At 41.3% G+C, this 20,500-nt stretch overlaps 2 protein-coding genes and 1 long non-coding RNA gene across 3 annotated transcripts; 2 read left to right on the top strand and 1 right to left on the bottom strand.

The window, feature by feature from the left end:
* The first annotated feature begins 8,016 nt into the window (after positions 1–8,016).
* On the top strand, positions 8,017–11,354 carry miip (migration and invasion inhibitory protein). Its single transcript, XM_068711719.1, has 9 exons — positions 8,017–8,412; positions 8,524–8,726; positions 8,903–9,008; positions 9,103–9,214; positions 9,303–9,382; positions 9,483–9,609; positions 10,180–10,276; positions 10,420–10,539; positions 10,825–11,354. The coding sequence occupies exons 1-9, from the start codon at positions 8,124–8,126 to the stop codon at positions 10,954–10,956; spliced, it is 1,266 nt and encodes a 421-aa protein (XP_068567820.1). The 5' UTR covers positions 8,017–8,123; the 3' UTR covers positions 10,957–11,354.
* Positions 11,355–13,376: 2,022 nt separating this feature from the next.
* LOC137873838 (uncharacterized) lies at positions 13,377–19,424 on the bottom strand. The gene is made up of 4 exons (XR_011103256.1): positions 19,336–19,424; positions 18,860–18,968; positions 14,369–14,524; positions 13,377–13,517 (listed from the first exon to the last, which is right to left on the bottom strand). It is a non-coding gene; the product is annotated as an uncharacterized lncRNA (long non-coding RNA).
* Positions 14,287–20,083, top strand: tnfrsf1b (tumor necrosis factor receptor superfamily, member 1B). Its single transcript, XM_068712266.1, has 9 exons — positions 14,287–14,406; positions 15,752–15,854; positions 17,399–17,524; positions 17,640–17,798; positions 18,264–18,357; positions 18,437–18,753; positions 18,871–18,957; positions 19,138–19,196; positions 19,281–20,083. The coding sequence occupies exons 1-9, from the start codon at positions 14,356–14,358 to the stop codon at positions 19,815–19,817; spliced, it is 1,533 nt and encodes a 510-aa protein (XP_068568367.1). The 5' UTR covers positions 14,287–14,355; the 3' UTR covers positions 19,818–20,083.
* The last annotated feature ends 417 nt before the right edge of the window (positions 20,084–20,500 follow it).

The raw sequence follows: 20,500 nt of genomic DNA, 5'->3' as shown, positions 1-20,500 counted from the left end.
ACTGGCATGGTCGCCTCATAGTTCCTACCTAAGGGAGTGTAACTTCAGACTCCTTGTTTTCCTCGTAAATGCTATGTGGAGGTTATTTCAGGCACCTTTGCAGACGCAGTTTGCAAAGCGGATGATCACACAAAGGGAGAATTGTTTGCCCGCCGTGACTTGCGGCTTCAAGGTAGGCTATTCATGTTGGCATATATATTTGATCTAAAATGTCATCGTGTTTTGACCCTCAGGGCCACCGTAGTCACCTGCATGTTTTCGGAAGACTCTCAGCAGCAAGTCGTCTTTTCATTAAATCATTGAAACGCTCGCTGCCCCCTCATCACTTCATCTGCATTTGGGTCTAATCCTGTAATTCCCTTGAATACAGCGATCAAAAACATACATTTGACAATTTTGCAATCTTGGAACAAACCCTATATTGTGTTAAAGGAGAATCACTTTGTTTATTAATCCTGCAGCTAACAAAAGGTCCCAAAATAAATTTAAATATAGTGTGCATCATATTCACCAATAGTGGGACCAGTTTATCTTCTAAGGTAAGTCATTGTATGTCACATGTGGACACTGTCTTCAATGACTGCTCAAGATCCACGTGTTGTCCCTCTGGGGAGAGACGTACTCACAGGAATCAGAAAAAGGCTAAGAGAGCGCATGTAATCAAGCATAACGGTGTTAGGTCAACTCTCTGTCCCTCTGAACAATGAAGTCATCCAGCAAGCACTGTGGTAGGTGCACTGCAAACAGGAGACGCATACACCTGTCCACGTGACTGCTGTGAAGAGCCATGAAATTCAAGAAAAATGTCTAATTTATGCTTCTAAAAGCTGCTTTATTTTAGTCCCAGTTGTCAGGACGGCGTCTGTTCTGACTAATGTATTTCAACCTCATTCAAAGTAAATGAAAATCAGTGCTTTAAAAGGGTTGGTGTTCTTTCTTTCCCTTTTTTCCTTTTCAGAACGATGCTGCACTGGTTAAGATTTTTCTCACATTTCCAGGAGTCACGACCTTTTGCTTCCTGACAGTTGTGTTTTGGGCTTTCTGCTCTGTGTTGCTCCATTGTCAGCAAATGTGTTGCTCATTACCTAACTTCAAACAAGCTGCAGGCAAACATCAAACTTTGCTGCAGTTTCCAGTCTGGATATTGCATTTTACATACCCAAGTGCAGACACTATCCTCTGTTTAGAGGACACGACTCTAATTACAAGAGTCTAATTGCGTTTTAAGTAGGGAACCTCAAATTTGATTATTGGAGATTTATTTGCTGTGAGGCAGCGTATGTTTGTTCTCACACAGGCCATAAACAAATACTGGATTGCCTTGATTATTAGTAGATCTGATAAACAAGCTTGAAAGCTTTTTAATTAGAGCATTGATGATGAATGCCACTGTACCTATTTGATGGAGAAGGCTGCTCAACTTTGCTAAAAGCCTGTGGCAGAAAATATTGCTTGGAAACTGGAGGGAAGGATGTTGTTGTTGGATGACCATTTGTATATGTCGGTAAAAACTGTCTCATAACGAACAATGATATCAAATTACTGGTTGCGCAACATGGGCCGAATGGTTCCAACAGAAGCCCTATATATGAAAACGGCGTGTTCATATTTGTAGCCAGATTAATTAATCAGCATTTAACACAGCTTTTCATTGCTATTGTTTTTTTGCTTTTGCCTGAAATCACTATTTTTGAGCTTGCGGCTTCACAATAGTATTAATCACTGCTTTACATTTTCCTCTCCCTACATGTCAATTATGACTCGTGTAAAAATGCTGTCGGATTAGACCGGCAGCCAGCTTAACCAGCCCAGAATATTTGAGTTTTTAATTGCAACGCTTTAAGCCAAGGCTGTTTTCGAGCCAGAAGCTTATTTATTGTGACGAGGTGATACGATCGTACATTTGTCCTTTTCTTACAAATACCAACAATGCTATAGTCTTGCTTATATAAGGATGGTTTGCAGGATGAAATAGAGGCATTGATTGTTTGACGCAGGCGGCAGCTGAGGCAGTCCGTCTGTCTGACCAGACAGCGTTGGTCGTCCTTACACACTCTTGTCAGCTCGGTGGCGTTCTGTTAGATTCATTGTCGTCCCTCAGCCCCTAAACAAAGGCTGAGGCCTATTAAAACAGACGCAGTAAATCGAAGGAGGAGAATATACCAGTTAATCACAGAGAAACACACAGGTCATTAAGCACAGCAGTGACATAAAAGCCCTGACGTGAAGTCCCACTGCTGACTAACTCGGAGGAACCGGACTTGAAGCAAACCTCATGGTCTCTCCCCTCGTCTCATAAATCAGCGGCCATTAAATCACTGTTTCCAGGTGTGGTGTGTTGAAATACGGGCAAACGCATGCAGCGTGATTGCTCTGGACATTTTCACTGCCATTTTTTTTTTTTTTTTTTTGCTACTCATGCAGGACAAACCTGAGCGTGACCGAGCATAACTCTTTGGAACAACAACATCTAAGAACAGGCCATTTAAGAGGAGACTTGTCTACTTATGCAGCGCCTGCCATAGGGGAAATGTTAAGTGTGTATTAGTGTCAGCACATGTTTATGTGCACATGTGCTGATGCTTACTACTCTCAGTAAACCTGGTCGATAGAGGGAACATACAGCTTTTTTTTAAAAAGTCTGGTCTCCATTTGTGAATATTATCTGTAGCGTCCCAGAGACATTAAGAAGAACAAATCGTTTTTTCCTTAAATTACTTTGTCAAACTGCACAGAAATAATCGGGAAAATAAGAACAAAAGAGGGAGCAATGAAAGCAGCAATGAAAGCAGCATACTTTTCCTACTTTGTTGAAATAAAAATAAAAAATCAACCAGCCTTTGACTTCAGTAACATATTTTTACTTTTTAATGGAATATTGTTACATTGTGGCATTGCAACTTTACTTAAGTGATGGATCTGAATACTTGATCAAAATTGTTGTGGTTGTCTCTGTTTTTCCAGCTCACGGCAGAGTTGCTCGTGGTGCCAAATGCAACTGGATTGCTCTTATTCCCAACAACATCCTATTAACTCCAGATGAATCAGTCTCTTTGGTCACTGAAACGTGACAACAAAGTCTTTTACTCTCCACCTGTCCTCAGGTTGCAGCAGCTAGGACAGCGAGGTGGCAGCTCTAATCCTCCTTATCTTAATGGCATCCACCTCTATCTCTAGAGCGGTGGGGACAATCGACCCTTTCCCTTTCTTTATCAGCAAAAAACACTTCCACCCCCCCCTTCTCTTTCAGACCCCCCCCCCCCCTCTCCATTAGACTCCTCAGCTGGTCTTTCGCTCTCTGATATTACCTCATCTTGTTGTGCTTTGTCACAGTCTTACCTAACTAGTATTTATTTGGAGATGCCTGGTTCCGGGAAACTATTAGAAGCTTGTTGGGAGACGTGGCCACTGTTGAAAAGGACTAATGGCCCAATGTTTTTGACAGAACTCACACACGTGCGCACACACACACACACACACACCGCACACAGGGTGAGTGTCTACCTTGGCTCCCGGTTATTATCCTTTGCCTTCTCATATTCACACTGGGACAATTGCAGCAGCTCTTCAACAAGGGAGTCAGGAGAGACTTCTCAGATGAGATAAAAAAGCAGAGATTGACCCGATCATGTGGTAATACCACGTTTTATTTTCAAAACCTTCGCAGTGTGCTTTGTATAACCACAAACTCTGCTTTCAGGACAATTGCTCAACTCTACATTAGTGTAGAAATTGTGTTTTAGCGGGTATACTTTTCAAAGTCAACATGTCCAAAAGACAATCTGTGTACTTTTACTTTAAAACAGTATTTACTAAGGTGGATTTCTTACAGTTGGTTAATTGAAATAAATAAAAACCAATAGCTTTGCCTAAATACAATTTCACTGCATTGTCTTGTAATTTTCAGTGTGTCTCTTTTTGTCCTCCACTGGAAACTGGTGATAGATTTCGTTCTTTAACATAAAAACTCTGAAGCGAAAAACATATTAGATACACATAGTCTAATAATCCTGACAATAATAATTTAGGTGTGACTTTATACGAACCCCCAATGTTATACTGATCTCATTGTACTATTCAGGAGATCATTTTGTGTCCTGTTCTGTGCAGCGTTTTTTTGTGTGTAATTTAGTGTCAGCTACTTTATCATGAGGAAACTAAATAGTATTTTTTTTCACGAAAATCTTTGGGTGTATTCAGGACAAACAACTTTTATTTGAGAAACACTCCTGTTTACTTGTTACTAAAAGTAATTTAAAAAAGAATCCAAAGTTGTTCCAAAGCTCATTGATTTCCATTAAACAGTCAGACAGAAGACTGCAGTCTTACTAAACATTGTTTCATCTGACAGCATGAATATCATTTCCTATTGGACACCACTCATCACTACATATAACTGCTTCGTCAAACAACAATAAATGACACCAATATCAGACATTTAGAAAATGACTGAAAACTACCCCCTAAATGGTCAGGTAGATATATAGGAGACCTGAGAATCTCACCTGTGTTTTCACATTAATTCCCCTGAAATGAACATTTTGATGGATGATCGATGACTTTGCGCTCTTAGGTTTTTTTTCCTTCCTTTTGAGCTAGCTATTTCTGCACTTTGTTTGGGTGCAGTGACCTGTATGCAGGACAGGAGGATCATTTATTTTAAATGATACATGATAGTACAGTACCGTTTAAGTTATGAGTACATGAACAGGAAATCTTCTGCCAATCTGTCTAAACTGACTGGTTTGAGTTGATTGGGCTGAAATGCGGTGATCTCATGTACTTTCATGCCAATCTGATGGAAGATGTGGAGCAGTTTTCTGATGTTGTCAAGTTCCAGTCCAGATGAAGCTGGACTTTGTGATTAAGTGTTACATTCCTCATAGAAAACACACGTGAATGAGATATTTAAGATATTTTAAAACAATGTGTTCCACTTTAAGGCAATATTATGTACAATATGTCTTGGGATTAATCAGTTTGGTACATTGTTCTGTCAGACTGCGTGCAGATTTGAAAAGTCAGCTTTAGGTCTAACTAAACTACAGACAAAGCACCTTTATTGTGCTGAAAAAGTTAGTTGTTTTTTTTAAATGATTATACTGTTAGTACCATGAATGTACAATATAATTACACAGAACAAGACCGGACACAGAGACACGCGACACGCCTCTCTACACAATATATCCAGACAAATGTACAAATATTCATCGATGTGATTTATTCTTCAATATTTTTTGGCACCATTCTCCAAAACACACCTTTTCATTTCCTCAAAATAATTGATCTTTGGTGATATTTTGTTGTTTAGTCGAAATATGAGTGATTCCACTTTTTTCTTGTGTTTTTGTTGTTGATGTGTCCGTTATCTGTGCCTAATGAACGATGAAGCGTTCTGGCGGCAGGCAGTAATTGCTCGGAGCCCAACAGTGGGGGGTATAATTAGAGAGACAGGGAGGAGTGTATGACTTCATGACTGCCACCGTTTAATGATAATGGGGTGCAACTCCACACTACTGTGGTCAACTAATCATACTGGACTGGCCTGGACGGCTCTCAATGCAAACCAGCCATGACTGGAATACTAAGCAGCAGCTCGCCCACGCAGTTCCACACCATTTGCTCCACGGGGGATCAGGCATACGATTATGGCTGTGACCCTGCACCACCTGCGACACTGTCATTAGCGCCACCACGGATGGACAGGTTTTATGTAACTAAGCTAATGTCATCCAGCCACCCAGCAGAGGCTAACTACGTTCCACTGTCGCCATTTCTACAAGCACAGGTTGTCCTCTAAGTGATACAATGAGGAGAAAATCAACATGTTGATTCACCAACCAACATAAAGCCTACTGTATAAAGGACATCAGCGAGAAATTATGTTTGTAATGAGGTGGGCAAAATATTAAAAACACCTGCCAATATAATGTAGTTCAATTCAACCTCCACAAGCTCCTACACATAGTGAAACTAGAGACCATCATGAGATGTGATCACACCAGAGGTGGTCTCAAATTGGGACAGGGGCCCTTTTCCCACTTCCTAGCCCTCTACTTCTAGCCCCCTCGCTTAGACCACGCCCATCTATGAACTGGATCTTCATTTTGATCTCTACAGATTTGACACACGTGTAAAGTTTCGTGGCCGCCAAATCTGTCCACAGAGATATAAACACAAAGTACTCAAATCCGCCTCTGTGGTAGTTCCAGCTACAGTAAGTGCCCCCAGGACCACATTTTAACATAACGACACAATCACACTGATTTACAAGGTGAAAACAAGAGCCACAAGCTGTTACGCCTGGAAACAACATCTCTCTGACGGTGTCAATCAGAACTGAACATTATGATCTTTGTAGCTAGAATTTGTGGCAGAGCTTTTGCATTGCTTTGCATTAGATTTTACCGGTAATCATAAAGTGGCAACTGACTGTAAGATTCAAAAGAATGCAGTGACAAAAGTTAAAATGAAATTTGAATGCCACCGCCTATGACCTGCTGTCATTTAAAGCTTTTGTGCACATAGGGGATTGGTTAACTCCTTACCTGACATTTACAGATGTTCGAATTAAAGTTCCCTGTCACATGACATTTGTCCTCCTTCCCGACGAGGAGGACGTCAGACCCCGAAGAGGATTTTAGTAGCTTCCTGACAATGTGCAGACACAGTGGCATTTGTCTTCTGATGGTGGATAACAAGTGAATAATATATAGTCTGTCGCTATTGCTGTATGTCTCTGAGCAAGTATGACTTTAAATGAGTATTCTCATAACTCTTTAAAACCTCAACTGATCATGTAAACCTGGCTGAGCAGATGTCCACTCATACTTTCATGTTATTCCTGGGCTCATTATTTTATCCTGGCACCTCTTGCAGATGTCGTTGTAGGAGTTTCCTCTTTGCACCTTCTGGCCTGAAGTTCAGTCCTTCTTTCTACCTAATATGGTTTTCTGTTTTGTCCCCGTTATCTCGCCGTCTGAATGCTGTTTAGGCTCAACTTCAGCTTTGAAGGCTTGTTATGTCTTCAACAGACTGTCTTGTTCTTTGTTTTATTCCCTTGAGTTCAAGGATTAATTACAGTATTTCACTATTTTGCTTCATAGTTAGATTTAGTTGGGCTCAGTTTTGATTAAATTTGTTGAAAAATGCTTTGTGAATTAATTTGAGCTGACATGATAAATAAACAATGTAATTTTGTGCATAGACTCAGCAGCTCTCCTTATTAACAAATGGTGTAACATAATTGAGTAAGTCGTAATTTACATTTCAAGCAAGCTACACTTAAGTACAATATACTTGATCTCAACTCCACTATATTCCAGAGGAAAATATTGTAGCCTACTTTGTATTCCACTGCATTTCTTTACGACTGTTTTTAGCTCTGCAGATTCAGATTTTACTACAAAATGTATAATCATCTGATGTAATATGTTTATGTATTCTATGTGATCTGACAACTAGGACCTTGCCTAAAAGTAAAGGATAAGGGTGTCAATGTAATTGAATCAATCTTGTCAACAAATCCAATAATAGAACTAAAACCAACATCGACTTAGTCTGTGTCTCTGTCTGTCTTCAGTCCCCAGCTCATTGGCTCCTACACAAAATTGAAATCTCATTGCCATGTTTAATGGTTGCTGGACAACACTGTGGCACAGAGATATAATCTATATCAGGCTTTGGCCACAATACTTAAATCCAATGTTGGAATTTGAAGGCAATAAGAAAAATATAGAACATCACCAGACGACTGCTTTGAATAGAATATGATTTACAATGTGTTATTTATTTAACCGTGTTATTAACTAATCTACAGTCCTGACCAGCTTCAACTGTGTCCAGTCAGTGTCACTAGTTAAATAAACAGCGCCCTCTGTTGTTCAACCTCATGTCCTGCAGCTTAAATCAAATGTGTGTCTGCCCCTTTAAGATAAAACCTTGGACAGTTGCAAAGCATGATGGGTAGAAGGTTCACAGCCAATCACACCATTGTTGTCAACGCGTCGTTAAGAAGCTGTGTGGTGGAGACAGGTTTAAATCACTAGAGTACGAAACATTTGCTTTTTGTTTCCTTCTCAGTTAAATAACCGTGATTTAAACGTGTTATTTAAAAAAAAAAAATGTCCTCCGTCGACCGAGTAGACGTTTTACGAGAGCGTAACAAAGATTTATTGAACCAGTTGAAGCAGCAGCGAGAGAAACTGGAGCGGCTCGGCGACTGCAGTCAGAGCCGCAAGAGGGAGAGAGAGGACGAGGCTGAGGAGAGGAGAGTGAGAGAGGACGAAGCGGAGGAGAGGAGGGAGCGAGAGGACGAAGCGGAGGAGAGGAGGGAGCCAGCAGAGATCCTGACTGATGGAGACCGAGGTCCTGCCCGGGCCGCCCTCGCCAGACCTACAGTGAGATTTGCCGGTAAATAAAACCATAAAGAGAAGACAGAGGGTTGCTTATCACGTTACATTTCACCGCACGCCTGTGTCGTGTATGAGATGAATAAATCTGATCCCCCTGTGTCTCCATCAGATGCGCGTGAGAGACAAACAGGCGTCCGCAGCACTATTCCAACACCGTCTTTGACCTCGAAATACAGAAGAGTGACTGCTGAACATACAGCACCGTCAGGCCTGTTCAAAGACCGTAACAGACATCCTCTAGTCCACAGCAGGCTGCAGCACATGGACCCATCCACAACCGAGTCCTGTCTAGTAAATCACAGCAAAGAACAGGTAGGAAAACATATCCTTTAGGGTGAGCAGCACTGTTTACTCACCCCCAGGTGCGCTGGAAACCCACTGGACCTGTCTCTGCATGGTTTCTATGAGACGCAGGTGGAACAACAAGTAGTGAATTAAGTAGAACATGTTAACTCTAACACTCTGCTCCGCTTTGTTTGTTTTTGTAGAGGCAGGTTCGGAGTCAGGTCACATTTCAGTCTGATGAATGTGAAGAGACATCTGCCTCAGACAGGCATCGTTTGCAGCCGTTACTCGGGTATGACTGGATAGCAGGTACGCCTCATGGGTCTCCCTGTCTGCCTCGGTTCTGTCTTATACACACAGCCGTCTAATAGAGCCCTAACAGGTGATGTTTGTTCCCTCCAAGGAGTCCTGGACGCCGAGGACTCCTTGATCGAGCGCTCTGACGAGTTCTTCAGCGACCTGCGCGCGTTTCGGTCGCTCAATAAAGAGGAGTGTGTCCACAGCCCACAAGCGGAGTGAGTGCTTCCCCCTTTTTGATTGCCTGGTTTGCCTGTGATTGATGATGGCTTCATTAAATTACTATTAATTTGTTTTTCCTGATAGATTTCCTGAGGAGAACCATTCAGCCGTGCCGCTGCTCACTGACAGCAGCGGTCCAGAGGCTAACACAGATACTCATCAGTGTAAGAGGGGTCACTTATTTGAATAGACGATAGATCATTTTTCTTTTTTACGATGGCTGACGCAATTCTCATCTCTGCTCGCTCATCTTTTTTTGTCCAGGTACGTTTTCCTACAGGATTAACAGCAGACTGTTCCCTGTCCCACTTCACTCTCAGGAGTGCTGCCCGGTGTGCAAAGAGCACAAATCCTCCCAGGCCCACACTACTGCTGAACCGGCTCTCATCAGGTACTGATCGTGTGCACTGAAACGGCCTTTTCTGACCCCTTAGGAAAAAGAAGAGCACTCAACCCCTGAGTGAGGCTGAGATATTTCACACTGTGTTATTTTTCCTTGTTATTTACATCTGATAATCTGAAACAATTCCTGTCTTCACTTGTACCTCTGTGAATGTCACGGTCAAATATTGTACCAAGGCTGTGGGGTCAGGATCCTCAGGGATTCTCAGGAGTCACCCTTTCCCTTTTTTGAGGATGACTAATGTATCAGCTGTTGCATAACAATTCAAAAATATCAAAAATCATATGAGTGGCGAGTGAGGCAAAATTGTGTGTCTGTGTCCAAAAACGTGTCTATTTGAGCGTCCATATTGTGAAAATGTTTGAGAGTTCCTGCAGAAACAGTTTGGGTCCAACCCAAACTGTTTCTGCAGGAACTCTCAAACATTTACTTCAAATCAATACAATGCCTTTCACATGTTTTATCTTCATGTTTTTAAAAGATAACTCTGACAATAAACAATCAGTTTTAGTCAAACCACGTTTTACGACTGCGTTTTCTTTTTGTTTTCTTTGTAAGGGTCAGCATCCCTCGCTCCACCCTCCTGCCACCCTACAAGTACAAAGCTCATCGGCGATGCAGCTTCGACCCTTCTGATAGTTTGGGGTTACCGTCGGTGAGTGAGGGACCCCACTGCATGACCATTTATGACTTCTTCGCTGTGCCGTTTGCCCTCTGAGATCTTCACGTAAACCTAATGTTTAGTTTAACATTTTAAAGCGTACCGATCTCCATGCGTCTCTCTCTGGTCCTGTCCAGCACTGTCTCTCAGGCTGGTCGAACACCGGTCAGATCACGCTGCCGCCGCCCAGCAGCCTCGACCTGCGGGGCAGTCTGAATACGAAGAGCTCCACCGGGTCACAGAACGAGGAAGTGGAGGTGACACACTGCAGGATCTGTACAGTATCTCAAACTTAAATATTGTTTTCACAGGAGACATGTTGATATGTTATAGTAGGAACAGCACATGTGCAACAGTTCCATTAAGTGTCCCAGTAAGAAATAACAGTGAACCAGCATGCGCAATAGAAAGACCCTGGAACTGGCTTTTCTAAATGTAATGCACTTGTTGTTAATGTTATAAAACAATGGAAAAGATCAATGTTGAATCTTGTGAGGGCAGACATGGCACAGTTCTCATATGGTGGTTTTAATTTTTTTCAGGACTTCTCTGCACCCAAAGTATCCGGCAAAATCTCTGACCAGATCTCAGATGTGTCCCGTTTGGCTCGTCACAACTTCCAACACTTCTCTTCCAAAAGAAAACTAGGAAGCGTGTTTTACCCTTTGCACTGATAAGCGATCAGAGGTCTATTTTGAAGCGATAATGGTGGTTCCTGAGACATTTGACGCCGCCCAAAATGATTTCCTTTTTTTTCCCTTTATGTTTTGAGTCTTTGTATTGTATTTTTTATGTCAATAACATTTTCTGTAATAGCTCTGTTAAATTTGAATGTTAAAATTGGATTTTCTTCTTGAAACAAACAAACAGTGATCTCAAAAGAGAATGCATTGGCATTTTTGCCTAATCTTAAGTAGATAATTTTTTTTTTTTTAATGAAATGCCACATGTGATTAATTACAAGGCAGCTTAATTACATGGGAATAATTGAGTACATGACAGAGCAGCATATTTCATGCTTGCAGGAGTTTATTTGTCCTGATGTGAACAAATAATAAAAAGTTTGGACAGATTTAGACTCCACATGTGACTGTCAGCGGCCTCGTGGACATAAAGCAAGAGCTCATAGAGTTACGCCACCGTGGAGACGGTTTCAGAATCAACCTTTCTTTGTAAATTTCACAACATTGAGGAAGTCATTTTGAATCCTCTCTGTTACCCTTTACAGTTGTTTGCTTTGGCTCCCAGGCATACTTCTGTTTTTAATTTCCTTTGACTCCTGACTGGAACAGAAAACACTGAGGCTGGTGTACACACTGTACAATGCAATTCACAGGAAACATTACATTACATTACAGTCATTTAGCAGACGCTTTTATCCAAAGCGACTTACAATTCAGTATCTATCTACACACCGTAGACGCAGCTACGGGAGCAATTTTTGGGGTTAAGTGTCTTGCTCAAGGACACATTGACATGAGACTGGAGCCGGGGATCGAACCGCCCACCCTATGATTGAAAGGCGGCCCTGCTCTCCACTTAGTCACGGTCACCCCAAACCACAACCATCTATACTTAATGTCAAACACTTAAGCAATCCCAGCGTTGACGCTTCAGTGTTTCCAGTCTGTGTCTTGCCGGCTAACGTATTTGAAAAAGTTAGATAGTAAAAACAAAATGTTCGAGGGCACAAGGAAATGTAATTGTATTGTTATTTTTTGTGTGTTGTGAAGTTCAACAGGAATATAGTCACATCTATTTGTTTTGAGTTCCTGTGGAGTGTCGTAGCTGCAATACTTTTGATGTTGTTGCACAAACGGCTTGCTCAGCTCTGTTCTGGCAGGCAGATCGTTGTCTCAGAGCAGAGATGGCATCATGACATCAGAGCGAAGCTTTGTGTGAGATGAGGCTTTGCGATACTAAAGTTACATTTTTACCACAGACCGTTCTGAAGGAAAATGCTGCTTCTGAAACTCACTATGTCGTCATCATCATCATATCTTTAAATACTCATGTTTTTATGCTCTGCTCATTTTCATTGGTCAGCTATTAAAAGTTGCAGCTTTTATTTGAAACTACAACGTCCTAGTGAGAGATCAATACACTGTTATCCAACACTGAAGACTCAGCGGTGATCAGATGATAAAATGGGGCTTGTGTGGTAATTATCAAAGGGAGATCAACCAGGTGATTTACTTCTCTGGTAAATACTTTAGTCTGCAGATAATGGCCGTACCCGTTTGTTTTTCACGTTTTAGTTTTACTTCCTTTAAGTCATGAATAATACCAGTCATTTTTTTCAAAGCATGCTCTGCTGTCTTAGAATAAAATGCAATGCATTGTTATACCTCCAGACAGCCATTGGTTCCCATTTCACACAGTATAGAAATGAACAGGATTTGAAACTTGCTTACATGAGACCAATAGCAAAACTCACTGTGAACGTTATGCCTGCGTTTACTGTTTTCAGTTCAGTATAGCTGTCTTCAGACTGATGTGTAAAATCCGCACCGCGCAATACGCATTCAAGGATGTGACTTCAGCAAAAAAAAAGAATGTTCATATCTGCTTGAAGCGAGTTTCAAGTCTTATCATATCAAAATCTTAACCATTATGCTGTGCTTTTCGGAAATGCTCAGCATACAGTATACAAGGTCAGTAAACCTGAAAGTAGGCCAAAGTAGATCATAACAAAGGTTTCATTTCTGCTGGTCATGTTTTATGCTGTAGCAACCAACCCAGAAATGCACGATGAAAGAAATGTAGTATAAGAGACAATGCATAAGACAACAATGGATAACTGGGCTGCTCCTGTTGCACTTGAGAATGTTAAGAATGTGGGAGGGGGAACTTTATTGTCAAATGTCAACGTCTCATACAGGAACAAAGAGCGAGGCATCGGGTCATTAAACTAAGCAGTCGGTAGAGTACAATGCAGTTAAGCTTTGTGGCTTTGTATGACTTTATGTCCACGTGTTCCACGGGGGAGTTCACAGAGTACAGTTGGAGATGATGATAGGCTTCAGTGCCTTGCTCATTGACACCAGTAATGACAAATACTAGCAGTCACGAGAGAGAACTTAACCTGGGCCTCTAGTGGAAACATGAGACTTTATTATGTAACTGTCAGCTATATATCCCGCCACAGTGTAGAAACCCAACGGCACGGACTAAAACAATTGCTATTACAGTTGATGCGGCACACCAAGCTGGGCTTTGTTGAACTCCGCTGCATCTGAACAAAAAGAGAAAAACACATTGGTAGGGACTTTTCACTTTTCACTACCTGTCAGTGCTGCTCATTTCCTACAGATTCACACAAATGACATGAATCACACGGGGATTTTTATGCAGCCTTCATTCTATTCAAAAGAATTCATTAAGGACGGATTGAGATGATAAATGTAGGGTCTTTGTCTTTTACAATTTCAGTAGTGGGACAGTGTCACTGGCCTTCGATTAAAAAGGTTTACTGTACACTGTAGGTGTTTGTTTTTTTTGCAGTGATGCAGATCACCAAACGTTACAGAGAGAAACCCTTTAAGTACACACAGGTGATCTCCATTTAGTTATGTGATTACTAAAACCAGCGGGTTGCATGATGCGTTGTCCTGTTAAAGGGGGTTACTTATGCAAATATAAATGTGGAGATTAGTTTACTGTTTTCCGAAAAGTCACATATAATCTGTTTTGATTCAACTTCCAAGGGGGGATGTAAATACCTTTTACAGACACGGCGTTTTTACTCTAATCAGCGGCAGGTAAAAAATACAAAAAAAACACATTTATTTATTTTATGCTGTGTATATACAAAAGACTTCTACTGTCTGTCATGTGGAAGTACAGTATGAGTGTTCAACCTCATCTAAACTCTGTCAAACCTCATAATGTTAAGTCAATAATCAGTGAATGTAGGCTAGAGCCTGCCTGCTCACTTCCTTCCTCCAAACTCTTGACTCTCTTCAAGGAAATTGCTGCTGTTCGCACAGACTGCTGGCCCGCCTTTCTAAAATGATCAGTGCACACACTGTTGACCGTATCCTCGACAGGCTACAGTTGGCTTTAAAGAGGCAATGAAGGACATACTTGTACTGCTGGTTCTGCTGAATGCTCAAACTCTTAAGGTAGGTTTCGTGTCTGTCTGTGCGTCTGTCGTGCATGTTTGCAGTGTTTATCAGGGACTCTGGACAGGTTGGATATCAGCCAGCGTCCGCATTCTTCTGGTGACCAGCATACAGCATACTGCTTCAACACAAAGTGAATTGTTAGATTCAATTTCACTTCCTTGGATTTATTCAAGGAAGTGAGAAGTTAAACAAGCATAGTAATTTAAAAATCAGCTTTTGAAATATGTGTAAAACAATTTTTGTGCCATAAATCTTAAATGTAAATTAATACATTTTATCTTTTAAAGATGTTTCTATTCCGGCTTACTTTGTCACCCGTCATGGAGCAACAACAAAAAAAAGGAAAACTTCAAATTTCTTTGAAAACATTTCTTTTCTGTATCCATGCCAGTTTTGTCTGGTGTGTGAAAAAGTTACAGTAGAAACTGTTACTGTGGTAAACCTGTATGAATATTTGGTTTCAATTGCTTGGCATCTGATGCAGTTTCAGATTGAATATCTCATTGTTAGGACACCGGCAGTAAACCTGTCTTCTGTTGCCCGGCATCCTTGTGCATTTCTATGCAGAGGATGAGTTTGTTTAGGCATGCAGCCAGGAGAAAGCGGAAAACAACAGAATGTTCTCTTTGATAAGCTGACAGTAATTAATAATGGGGAGCTTCACAGAACTTTATCTTTGTCATCACATCCCGTGCTACCGGTGGTCACACCACAGAAGAAGTCACTGCTGTACTTAGGGCTTCCAGCTTGCCGCCTCTGTTTCCTGTTATACAAGAAATGCACTGCTACTGTCAGCAAATTCTAACTTCTTCATGTCATTGGAGGGCACATGGGAGAGACTCTTATGCGCAGGACAGGTGTGTCAGCAACTGTGCACTATGTCGTGACTTTTCAGAACACCGGTGCTGCAGTTCTAGCAGCTCTATTTGTGATATTTTGGGATGTCTGAAGGAGAGGTTGTAGCTGCATGGATGCCTGTGTGCATATTTCAGAGGGCCCCGCAGACAGGAAGAGATACTGTAGAGGTGAAATGCACCTTCTACAAATTCAGAACAATGGCTGCCTGTTTGACCATGCCTGCGGCTCAGGCCGACAACATTACCAGAAGGGAAACGGTGGGCGCAGGTGTGGGTGGTCTGCCACTGCTTTAAGCTCCTTTTTTACAGGTTCAACAATCAACAATTGAGTCATTGTTTAACTGACTTAATTGCCCCCCCCCCCCAGTGGACTCAATGCAGCTTTGTGTCAAAGCATTACCAGAAAAGACTTGAATGTTCTTCGCTCTCCTCATCTGAACACCACTAGATGAGTTGCTCTTGTGTGTTGTCTCTTTCCTATATAGGTCTGCTCTCAGCCCTATCAGGCAGACTCAGATGGAAACTGTCTCAACTCAACAGAGTACTTGTTGGACGATTTAAATCTGTGCTGCAAGAAATGCCCCCCTGGTAAGTGATGTCCTGTATACGCAGCAAGAACTGCAATTTCTAAAAACACTAATACCGCTCAGGTACATGCTGTGCTGAAAGATGAAGCTGTGTCGGTGCAGCAAAAAAAAAGGTGAGAGAAGGGTTTTAGTGAAAGCCTGGGCGTGGAGGTGTGAGTTTTAACACCAACAGTAGCTCAAGACATTCATCACTTTCCTTGTTTCATCATAAGTGACTACATGAAGCAAGTTCATTGTGCACATTATTCACTTGAGGAAAATAATTTGTTTAAAGTAAGGCTAGACCGATAATTGGTCAATATATCTCACACGGTATCAGTGCATGTGTGTAAACTGATAATTGATGAGAAATTGCACCACATAAAAGACAAAATAGTGTCACTTAAACATACTTTGTCCACCAAAGAAAAGTACATTTTTGAAGTGTCAAATGTCCCATGCGGTGTAGCATGCGGTGTAGCTTGCGAAGCCCCATTCCTCCTAGTTACTGTTGCTTTGCCTGTCAGATGCCGCTCTCACGACACAGGGTCCTATGACTTCAGACAGAGGAGGACAAAAGCAGCTCAGCAATCGTTGATTTGATCGTCTTAAATGACAACTGTCATCAGCAGATTTTATCCGCCAACTAGCTGCTTAAGCTAATGTTAGCTTCATGAGTTATTTGTCATGTTCTTATTATTCGTTAGATGTTTGAAATAAATCTATCTAATCGTTTTGATCTAGCCTAATGCTGTTTGTTCATATACTCGCATGTTGTTCGCATGTTTTACTTAATGTTAGAGAAAGGCCTGTAGGATGAGGACCAATCAATGTGTTCGGCACATGTAACACTATCTTGGGTAATTTTGTTGTGATTGCTGGAGTGTAAACTTCAAATCCAATAGAGCAGGACAAAGCTGCTAACATTAGCCTAATAGCTCCCAAGATCAACTATACTGTATAGTGCTCATTGTGAACAGGGCTGTTTTTTGTTATAATGTAAAATAACCTGTCACCCCACAAAGAGCAAAGATACAGTTGTAGCTTATGATGCACAACAAGTGTTTCACTTCGCAGCATTGCAATGTTGGCGCTCACGAGGAGTGGGAATCGAGACACATTCGTCGAATGTATCCACATTAGTACAGACACGTTCTCGGTGTGAATTTTCCCTGGAAGTGTTTTCATTAAATCTGTTCTCGCCACACCTTCCCAATCTTCTTGTAAAGATTTGGGCCATAAAAACTGCTCATTATTAAAAATTAGTAATCAGTTACCTCCCACGGCATAAACTGCATATAAGTGTTCTGTGTCTGTATCACCGTTTCATTTTGGACTGTGATTGATAACACTATTTTAGGCGTGAATATGTGATATGTTTTAATCAAACCAACATTAACGGCAACGCACAGTGAAAATGTATGAGGAATAATATGAAATGTATCTTTTAATCTTTACACTTTTTGTCTGTTGGTGAAATTTTTGGAGTTACAATGCTTGTGAGCTGTTATAAAATGCATATAAAGTAACTAACAAGAGGCTTTTCATTCATCTATGTTCTAACAGGACAGCGGCGGAAACAAGAATGCTCTGAAACCAATGAGACTGTGTGTGAACAATGCCCAACAGGCCAGTACTTGGACAGCTGGAACTACGCTAAATACTGCTTCGCCTGTCCCAAGTGCAAAGAGAGTCAGTAGCTGCACTAATGCAATTTAAAAAAAATATATATATATTGTTTTGCTTTATTTTTTTTTAACGCGTCATTGTTCCTGTAAGCAAAACATTATTTTCTACATACAACCAGCCAAAGGTCTGCAGGAGGCTCAGAGCTGCTCCTCTACTGCAAGGTCAAGATGTGTGTGCCAACCTGGGAGGTTTTGCATCATGGAATTTGATGACCCGTACTGCACAGCATGTGAACCGTACAGGAAATGCAGACTCGGTTATGGAGTGTCTGTGCCAGGTACAGCAACTGCTATTTTTCAATTGTTTGTGTGTTTACCATAAAATACATATATATATTTATATATATATATATATATATATATAATTATTATTATTTATTTTATTTATTTTTTTAATTTAGACATAAATGCTTTATAAGATCTCAATGTTATTTAATTATATTTATTGCAAAATTACAAATGTCAAGAACAGGTTTACAGTTTGAAGAGGTTGGACTCCTGTTTCATGGGTCAACAAGACGCGTTTCATTGACTATCAATCCACCAATGTTTTTATATATCGTAATAACTATATCACATCCATCATACTATTGGTTACATCTGTCTCTAAGGTCTATATCAACCACATCTATTGTCAAACCTGTTACATACAGTATGCATCATTAAGTTGTAATGAAATGGGATATGTCTGACAGTGAAATGTTAGTAAATGGCAACATGTTTGGGTGTTGTTCTCTTCTCAGGGACAGTCGACAGTGATGTGAGGTGTGAACAGTGCCCCAGAGGGACGTTCTCAAACACAGTCTCTTTCACAGACCGCTGTCTGCCCCACACTGAGTGAGTGAAGCATAAAGTCACATCTGTACGCAGCTGTTTGAAGCTCAGATCTTTGATTTCTCGCTCTGTTTCTCCCCAGCTGTCACGGGAGGGTCGTTGTCAGAAATGGCAACGCTACCTCGGACACCGTGTGTGAACCTCAGGCGGTTATATCCAACACGTTGCCTCAAACCTCAACACAAGGGCCTCCCACTGAGCTTGTGTTCACCACTACGAGCTCAGCGACGAGCACAGCGGCGAGCACAGCGGCGAGCACTGCCTCAGCAACCTCATACTCCAACTCTCCACGTGGACCGACAGACACCACACTGTCTGTTAGCCCGTCTTTTTCAGAGGCGGTGTTCAACTCTTCGACAAAACCCCCGCCACCAGACACAGTGCCTGGCAGCACACTGGGTACGGTAACTGATTCTGTGTTTCTAAGCAAGTCATGGTGAGAAAACTGTGAGGTCTAATCAATGTCATCTCTCTCCTTCTGCCTCCGTGTTGCGTCTCTGTTTACCTCTTTCTTAGCTGCAGTCATTGCCGGTGTCATTGGGTTTTTCCTTTTTGTCATCGTTGTCATCCTGCTGTTCCTTTGTAAACCAGTCTGGAAGAAAGGTAACTGCATCCTGTAAAAAAAAAAAAAAAAAGTCCATTAATCTTGTTCTTGTTTTGTGGAAAAGCTATGATTGCATCTGAATGATAATGACCTATATTTGTCAACATCTTTATCAGGAACTGTTTGTTTCAAATTTTCACTCCCTTAATAAACATTCACATTGCTTTTTTTTCGCACAGACGAAGAAGGATTTAATCCTAAAGTCGATGCAAATGGAAATTGTGAGAGTGGTGATAAAGTGAGTCTTTTTTCTTCTTGACAACCTTTAAATATAGTTGTACAGAATACTGAGAATCAACCTCTTTCTGTCTTTCTACTACAGATCAATCAGGGTTATTTTAGGGAAACCCAGCTGAATTATATCAAAATACCCTCACCAGAGCAACAGTGTCTGCTGCAGAGAGGGGAAGCCTGCAGTGACCACAGTCAGTGCAGTAACAACACTGAAACTTTGACCGGAACGGACGGTTCCAGCAGCCAGGAGTCCGTCGGCCCTTTGCTATCCACCGTGGCTCTTCACAATCCACACTCTGCCCTGTCGGAGCCCATGACTTTACTTTCCAATAAAGAGGCTGTCCCCCCGCAGCCCAGCGTCCCTGCACAGTCCTCCTCTCAGCCCACCAGCCCACAGGTCATCAGCCCCGTGACCACCAGCCCCCACGTCAACGTCAACATCACTTTCCACATTGAAAACAGGTCTTGTGGGACACCGTCTGTCACGCCCACAGACTCGATGCAAGTTGACTCTACTCTCCCCTTTGGAGAGGAAGAGGAGTCATTTAGCATCCCGAATCAAGAAGCCGGCAAACAATCACTGATGTCAGTGCAGGAGAGCGAAAGCTGCAGCGCACCTGCGTGAAAGACTGATGCATCCATTTGTTTATTTCTTTCTGTCATGATACAACATTGGCAACAACCTGACTGGCAACAAGATGCACATCATAGCATGTTTCTTATGAGGACAACCAGACTAGCTTAAACCTTCTGTTTCCATATCAAAGCCATCAACTGTCAGTGTGTTTATATATGTATATACAGTAAATACAGATGTAAATATTGTCTTTCCTTGAGCGATGTGGTGAAAATACAAGTAGTAGCAAATATTAAAAGGGATATCAGTTATGATCTACAGTCTCCAGTCATTATTATTAGTTAATGAGTATGTATAAAGAATACTCGAACACAGGTCGTGCAGTCAGATTCTTACTTATAAAGACATAATAAACTAAGTAAATTAAATGTACTTCACAAGTAACAAGTACTCATTAGGCAGCTGAAAGGCTGTCTGTTTTGAGTTATGACTGTATCATAACACAACTATACTGACGCATCTCTGTGGAAGCAACATTTTCATGTTGTAGCTGATCATTGTGGAGCTAATTCTAACTGCCTTATGTATTTGTGGCTAGTTTTATTATAAGAATGCATTCAACTTTTTTTCAGCTCATACAATATTTTGTACCCAATATAATAATAGGCAAAGCAACTACATTTTTACTGTAGTGGAGTTAATTGCACAATATGCGATTTGAAATGTAGTGG

Source organism: Cebidichthys violaceus, unplaced genomic scaffold (assembly GCF_023349555.1).
Source record: "Cebidichthys violaceus isolate CVI_PGR_0920_01 unplaced genomic scaffold, fCebVio1.0.p SCAF_17, whole genome shotgun sequence".
In the NCBI taxonomy this organism is placed as follows: domain Eukaryota; kingdom Metazoa; phylum Chordata; class Actinopteri; order Perciformes; family Stichaeidae; genus Cebidichthys; species Cebidichthys violaceus.
The sequence above is the reverse complement of the archived record's forward strand: the minus strand, read 5'-3'. Positions and strand labels throughout refer to the sequence as shown.

Coding starts and splice junctions, on each gene's coding strand:
- miip (XM_068711719.1), top strand. CDS start 8,124: ATGTCCTCCGTCGACCGAGTAGACGTTTTACGAGAGCGTAACAAAGAT. Junction 9,009..9,102: donor CGGGTATGACTGGATAGCAG/GTACGCCTCATG, acceptor GTTCCCTCCAAG/GAGTCCTGGACGCCGAGGAC. Junction 9,610..10,179: donor GCTGAACCGGCTCTCATCAG/GTACTGATCGTG, acceptor TTTCTTTGTAAG/GGTCAGCATCCCTCGCTCCA.
- tnfrsf1b (XM_068712266.1), top strand. CDS start 14,356: ATGAAGGACATACTTGTACTGCTGGTTCTGCTGAATGCTCAAACTCTT. Junction 15,855..17,398: donor CTGCAAGAAATGCCCCCCTG/GTAAGTGATGTC, acceptor ATGTTCTAACAG/GACAGCGGCGGAAACAAGAA. Junction 18,754..18,870: donor AGTGCCTGGCAGCACACTGG/GTACGGTAACTG, acceptor CCTCTTTCTTAG/CTGCAGTCATTGCCGGTGTC.